General features: G+C 46.2%; 2 protein-coding genes across 2 annotated transcripts; both read right to left on the minus strand.

Annotated features, from left to right (window-relative positions):
• Positions 1-1,431: 1,431 nt before the first annotated feature.
• On the minus strand, positions 1,432-4,151 carry batf2 (basic leucine zipper ATF-like transcription factor 2). The gene is made up of 2 exons (XM_068755991.1): positions 4,053-4,151; positions 1,432-2,717 (listed from the first exon to the last, which is right to left on the minus strand). Exons 1-2 carry the CDS (start codon positions 4,116-4,118, stop codon positions 1,686-1,688), a joined length of 1,098 nt encoding a protein of 365 aa, XP_068612092.1. The 5' UTR covers positions 4,119-4,151; the 3' UTR covers positions 1,432-1,685.
• An 871-nt stretch (positions 4,152-5,022) lies between these two features.
• Positions 5,023-5,452, minus strand: LOC137911795 (mitochondrial 2-oxoglutarate/malate carrier protein-like). The gene is made up of 2 exons (XM_068756179.1): positions 5,301-5,452; positions 5,023-5,218 (listed from the first exon to the last, which is right to left on the minus strand). The coding sequence occupies exons 1-2, from the start codon at positions 5,450-5,452 to the stop codon at positions 5,023-5,025; spliced, it is 348 nt and encodes a 115-aa protein (XP_068612280.1).
• Between the last annotated feature and the right edge of the window lie 1,862 nt (positions 5,453-7,314).

Here is a 7,314-nt window from a genome sequence, read left to right on the forward strand (position 1 = left end):
CCGAGGCCTCCGGTGCACAATGGCTGTCACAGCGACGCGTTCTGCTGCTGCCCCCCCTTCTCCAATCCCGTTATCCGCTCGTCCTCCAGCGTCTGAGCGCGCAGCGCGCCGGGGATGAGCCGGAAGCGAAGCAGGACGGCCTTCAAAATAAAGCAAAGACTGATAAAATAAAGCAAAGACTGATCTGGTTCATGCGAGAGAGCAGCCTTTACCGTCCCCCACCCTAATTTTACTGATCAGATTATTATTATTTTATTAATCAGATTATTATTATTTTACTGATCAGATTATTATTATTTTACTGATCAGATTATTATTATTTTACAAATCAGATTATTATTATTTTACTGATCAGATTATTATTATTTTACTGATTAGATTATTATTATTTTACTGATCAGATTATTATTATTTTACTGATCAGATTATTATTGTTTTACTAATCAGATTATTATTGTTTTACTAATCAAATTATTATTATTTTACTGATCAGATTATTATTATTTTACTGATCAGATTATTATTATTTTACTGATCAGATTATTATTATTTTACTGATCAGATTATTATTATTTTACTGATCAGATTATTATTGTTTTACTAATCAGATTATTATCATTTTACTAATCAGATTATTATCATTTTACTAATCAGATTATTATTGTTTTACTAATCAGATTATTATCATTTTACTAATCAGATTATTATTGTTTTACTAATCAGTACCAATGTTTATTCTTCTACAGCCAAACACCTGGGATTGATCTGGGGGGGGGGGTTACAGTGGAGTAGTAGCGCCATTGCCTCACAGCAAGATGGATCTGGGTTTGAATCCCATTCCCAACCGAGGTCAAGGTGTTGCAGGTGGCTCTGTGCTTGAGGCCGTTTGCGTCGGGGTGAACGCTTGTTTGTCTTTCTGTGATAACATTGACTACCTGCTCCAGGTGTGCCCCGCCCCCCACGCAGTAAAACAGGGAGGGGCCCTGTGAGAAGTCATTGGTTGATTAAATTATATCAGAACAAATACCACACATCGGTTTATAACACGCTCCTGATTGGTGTGCCGCAAGGCTTGCTCAGCGGCACGCTTCACATTCGCCACTTGTTTGGGTTTTATTTTGAAACGTGTGGCCGGACGTTTCCTCCCTCTGACGGTGCGTGTCTTCAGCCTGAAGGTGGCGCAGGGAGTGCGTCGCCACTGCAGATGATGCTGTATTTCTTTATTTCTCTGTCTTTGACGCGGCTTTGCCTCGGAAACGCAGCTCATTATAAATGTGTCTTCGCTGTTTGCTGCTCAAACTGAGCCTGGCGGAGATTTGCTCCTGTTCTAATCTGGGCACTCATCTTTTGTGCGTGTCGAGGGAATGGCTCCTCCTGAAGGACAGCCTTTGAAAGACAACACTTTGTCGGCATTTTCAATTAAATTCCGTTTTATTTCTGTAGCGCCAGATCACAACAGGAAGTCATCTGTCATCGATATGAAAGTGCTGAGTGTGAGTTCTGGTGCAAACATTCCCACTTCTGTCATCGAGACTGGAATCGGATCTGGAAGTGGAACAAGTCAGAAGTGAAAATGTGAGATTCATGTGAACCAACGGGTTAGCGGTTCTAATCTCCTAAAAGTATTCTGTGTTTACATTCTGAAGAAAGATCAGCAGTTAAATCTACGGATTTAAATATTGAACTTATTGTAGGATCCAGTCATTGTCCTCCAGGAGCTCCGACAAGGAGCGATCTCCGGGGGCGCTGTCCAGCGGAGACGATGAGGACAGGGGTCGATCAGACACACCGAGGGGACTGGGGACGGTGAGAAGGGACAGCAGAGACGCATGATGAGGGACAGTGTCTTGATTGCAACTTGGCTTGGCGGTAAAAGCAGAGCCAGGACGCCCCCCCGGATCCACCCGGGGGGGCGTTGGAGGCAAATGTGAAGAAGGGGGGTTTGGATTGTCTCGATTTCCTCTGAAGTGCTCGTCCACGGGACAATGGAGTCGGTGCTCGTCCACGGGCCAAAGACCCCGGTGCTCGTCCACGGGACAATGACCCCTGTGCTCGTCCACGGGACAATGACCCCTGTGCTCGTCCACGGGCCAAAGACCCCGGTGCTCGTCCAGGGGACAACCGTAGACTACTCGTCCCGTGTCTCCTGATGCTGCACGACGAGGCCACGCGGCGTTTGATGAAACCATTAAATCGGAGTCTTGCTTCATTCGAAAGTCGTTGATTACGGAGAAACAAGCGCCACGCCCGGCGCCACGCCCGGGTTGAGACTCCCCATCTGTGCAGAGGAGCCCGGCATCCGGCAGCCCTGAGGCGCTGAAGGATGGCGGAGCGTCGCTGAACAACGAGTGGAGCACGGGGGCAGAATCAGGAACAGCTGTCGGGGCAGTTGACGCTTCAGGAGACAAACTGGCTGACGAGTCCTCTGTGGGAGCGGAACGAGACAGACGAGGACGAGCAGCACAGTCAGCGGTTTGAAGACCAAGGCCGGGGGTCAAGGAGACGGAAGAGGTCGAGGCTCGCGGAGGACTGGAACTGGATCTGGATCTGGACTGACGGTCCGAGGGGGGGGACGCCTTCGGGTCGGTGGCGCAGCAGCTGGGTTGGGTGTCCTGTTTGTGGCACTGCAGGACCATCGTGTACAGGCGGAGGCGTGTCCTTAATGAGCCAATCTCCTTCTGAAGGGCCGAATTCGACTGCTCGAGGTGCTGGAGCTCCTGTGGAGGACATGATAGAGAGACAACGTAAGCCTGGGGGACGTAGAGAAGAGGGGGACAAGAGAAGAGACGCCTGGGGGACTTAGAGAAGAGGGGGACAAGAGAAGAGACGCCTGGGGGACATAGAGAAGGGGGGGACAAGAGAAGAGACGCCTGGAGGAGGTAGAGAAGAGGGGGACAAGAGAAGAGACGCCTGGGGGACAAGAGAAGAGACGCCCAGAATCTGTTATGAAATGAAATGAAATACTTTTATTAATCATCGTCTGCTGAACAACGGGCCCCTTGAAACAGCCACACCCTAACATCAAAGGGGCCCCAGCACACGGAGAGGGAGTAGGGTGGAGGCGCACCTGGAGCCGTTAGCGGGGACGGTGCCTTGCTCAAGGGCACCTCGGCAGTGCTCTGGAGGCACTGCCTTGGTCTTCAAACCCTCCAGTCACCAGGGGAAGTGGTGGACTTCTCCGCTTCCCACTGAGACACTGAGACACTGAGACACTGAGACACTGAGACACTGCCGCCCGTTAATGTTCTTAAATGACCAACAGAGAACAGAAAGAGAAAGAGAGAGAGAGAGAGAGAGAGAGAGAGAGAGAGAGAGAGAGAGAGAAAGAGAAAGAGAAAGAGAGAGAGAAAGAGAGTCTGGACTCCTTCAGAGGATTAAAGAAATACCTTCAAGCGTGTATTATTGGTATATTACATATATTACTATATTACATTATATTATTACTATATTAAATTATATTATTAGTATATTACATATATTACTATATTACACATATATTACTTTACATATATAAATTTACATAATATAGCAATGCATATGTAATATAGTAATATATGTAATACATTTGTAATATAGTAATACACATGTAATATAGTAATATATATAATATAGTAATATATGTAATATAGTAATAATATAATGTAATATAGTAATATATGTAATACATATGTAATATATGTAATATAGTAATACATATGTAATATAGTAATATATGTAATACATTTGTAATATAGTAATACACATGTAATATAGTAATGTACTCATGCAGCAATTCTACTGAAAACGTGACACTTCCTTATTTTCAGGCATTCTCAGCGCTGTGCTGAGGCACTGGTTAGTGCTGTTGCCTCACTGCAAGAAGGTCATGGGTTCAAATCCCAGCACTACTAGCTTGACCTTTCTGTGTAGAGTCTGCATGTTCTGCTCTCCGTGTGTGAATGGGGTTTTCTCCTGGTACCCCCCCCCCCCCCCCAGATCAGATAGCTATTAGCTGTTAGCTGTTAGCTTCGTTGACACGACGCTAACATGGTAGCTAAAGGAGAAGCTGAAACCTCATGGAGTTCATCCGCTCGCTCCGTTTGCTTCCTCCGGCTCTTCCTCGCAGAGTCTCTGTTCATGTCTTTTCTTTTCGTCCCCCTCTGTCCTGTCCTCGCTCCCTCTCTGTCCTGTAAAGACAAACGCAAGAGACATTCGGGGTTAATGACGCCGTTTGCTTCCCACCTCATGAATACTTCGGGGAGTACGTGAGTACAAGACACTGAATACGTGCGTTTCACATCGTTGCTGTTTATGCTCGTTGCGATTCGACAGCATTGTGCAAAAGAAAAATACACGAAATACACGACAGCGCTGTGTTCAAATATATAAGTACACATTGTACCTGAACGCAGGTAGATCGCAGGGCCATTAACGCATAAAGAACGGAATAAACTTTGCTTCACAGAATTTGATAACTCGTTCAACAATTTTGTATGTAATGACTGAATCAATGAAATGAAGACAACAGTATTCACTTCGTGTACTACCCGTAAATATATTTACTGGGTGTCCTCGTCCTGGTTTGTCTCCATATTTGGGATGAATCCAATTTGAAGTTTCTTTAATATTCACCTGGAATTTGTCCTGATTCTTGTACCAGAGACGAAATATTCCTCCGTGTACTGCAGTATCCAAACATCGGTGTGGGAAAGTAACTAAAGTAACGAGTAACTAAAAGTAAGAGTATTACTGATCCTGAGTAACTTGGATAAACGTGAGGACTCACCGGTCCTGGCGCGGTACCGAGGCCCCCCCCGGGACACCCGGGACCCATCCCGGATCGTGCGTGCCGCCGCCCCGCATGTGATCAGGAGGAAACACGCAACACGTCGAGCATGACGTCAGGTCGTCTGCTCGCGCGCCCGATGACTGTGAGTACTTTAAAACCAGCCCCGACCTCTAACCCTGTGTGTCTGTCTACAGGTGAGTCCTCACAAAGGAATCGAACCCTCAACCTTCTTGCTGCTGAATGATAAAATCTGGTCAGGTACTTTTTAGAATGATTTTCTGCAGCCTGATCCTGATTGGCTCAGAGCAGCAGGGAGGAAAGGGGCGGAGCACCTTGAGGATGAAACTGGGCGGTCTCCCATCAGCCCCGGTCATCTTCTCAAACAGGACGGTGTAGATTCCCAGACGAGTCGTCGTGTACGTCGCCTGACGCAACAAACCGGCCGACAACCTGACGACACAGAGCACGCCCGTCAGGTACAGGTGAAGCACCGGATGGTGTACAGGTGCAGTACCAGACGTAGTACGAGTACCCGGTGTAGATGCCGCTGACCCCCTCCGTCCTCAGGATGGAGAACAGAGCGTGGAAACTGGTCTTGTACTCTCGGGCCTTCGTCCCCTGACCGCTGAGCTGCATCCGGTTCTTCACCAGGTCCAGTGGCTGCACAAACACGGTCGCACCCATCCTGAGAGACAGACAGGTACCGTCAGAGGTGCAGAGGGAGGGCCAGACAGAACCAGAACCGGGCTGCTAACCCTAACCCATCCTGAGAGACAGACGGGTACCGTCAGAGGTGCAGAGGGAGGGCCAGACAGAACCAGAACCGGGCTGCTAACCCTAACCCATCCTGAGAGACAGACGGGTACCGTCAGAGGTGCAGAGGGAGGGCCAGACAGAACCAGAACCGGGCTGCTAACCCTAACCCATCCTGAGAGACAGACAGGTACCGTCAGAGGTGCAGAGGGAGGGCCAGACAGAACCAGAACCGGGCTGCTGCTGACCCAGAAGCGTCCAGCCTAATAACCACATGCTAACTGTAGCCTTTGTCATGAACGTGTTTCCCAACGAGGCCGAGGCTAGTCAAGAACGCTAGTTAATAGTAGTTAACGGCTAGTTGAGCCCCCCCACACACTAAAGGCAGATCATATTCTACTGATCGATTCTAGACGCCGCACATAAAGAACGTCGTCACTGATCATCTTCTTTATTGAACAAATGAAGATGCAGGTTTTCAGTGAGGATAGCAAATATAGAAATATCTTAGTTCAAATACTGGACGTGACAAAACTAAACGAGGCGCAGCACAACATTCGACCTAAAACTATAAACGACGGTCTGTTAACTCGAGCAGTTTTGGGTTTTTCCCATTTTTCAAGGCACAATGCAAACGTTTAAAATTAATTGATAAATACGATATTTACCCAGTAACACCATTATGTTTATTATATCTGAAACAGATGAGGCCAAACGATCCACATGAAACACAATATGATGTGATCCAAACATGGAGCATCATCAATTCTTTGTCTGACCATAACCAGTGATGCAGGGCGCGAGTAAGATAAATGTTCTACGGTCTCATCATCGATCCTCCTCCATCTGAGATCCATTTATAATCCTGAAAGGTGTTTAACTTTTGGCAGGATTGGTCGTTTCATAAATCTGTGTGCTTTGACCAACGTACAGGATGCTCGTGAGGTGGACCCACGCCTCGTCTCTGCAGTAACCATGACAACCTCGACTAATCAGTCTATTTCAGAGGAAAGACAATTGATTGGTGATTGTAATCTATCTAGATTGCAATCACCAATCAATATCTTGGGTAATGTTGGTACAGATGTATAATTAATAATCAAATAGAGTAAAGGCAGGTAGAGAACAACGCGCTGCAGCAGCTTCATCATCCGTAAACTCTACAAGAATCTCTCCTTAAAATGGGAACATTTTGTATTTTGTTTTTCAGAAGTAAAAATAATATTTTTATTAGAAACGTCTTAATTTTATTAGCAAAGTTCTATATCCACAAGTGTTAATGATAGGCAAAGACCGGCATTCAAATATTTTTATAATGATAGTTTAGCGAATGTAAAATTAATTAGCGGTTCATTGAACAAAAAGGCTTCAAAGACTTTAAATATTTGTATCATGTATGTAATGCTTTGCATATAACACCTATGTAATCATTATACACTCGTTGACACGTGACAGGAAGTCTAAATGCGCTAAGACCTTAGCTTTTACATAAGCAGAGCGCTAGCGCGCAGCGAGCATGCTAATGCCCTCTGACCTCCCGAGCCGTTTACACCGCGGAGGACTAGCCGGCGAGCGTTAGCTTAGCTGCTAACGTGACTGAAAAGTCTGACCGTGGGGGGCACAGGAAGTGACGTCCATACACGAATTACAAATAAATAAAGCGTCATAGGAGCACGTTTCCGTTTATGAGACGCAAACACTAGCCCGACCACCGTTAGCCTGTTATCAGAATGGTTCGACATTTTAACGTTGAAAGTAGAAGATTAATAATAAACTTCCTTCGAACATGAAAG

The sequence above is a fragment of the Brachionichthys hirsutus genome, chromosome 23, assembly GCF_040956055.1.
Source record: "Brachionichthys hirsutus isolate HB-005 chromosome 23, CSIRO-AGI_Bhir_v1, whole genome shotgun sequence".
NCBI classification, from domain to species: domain Eukaryota; kingdom Metazoa; phylum Chordata; class Actinopteri; order Lophiiformes; family Brachionichthyidae; genus Brachionichthys; species Brachionichthys hirsutus.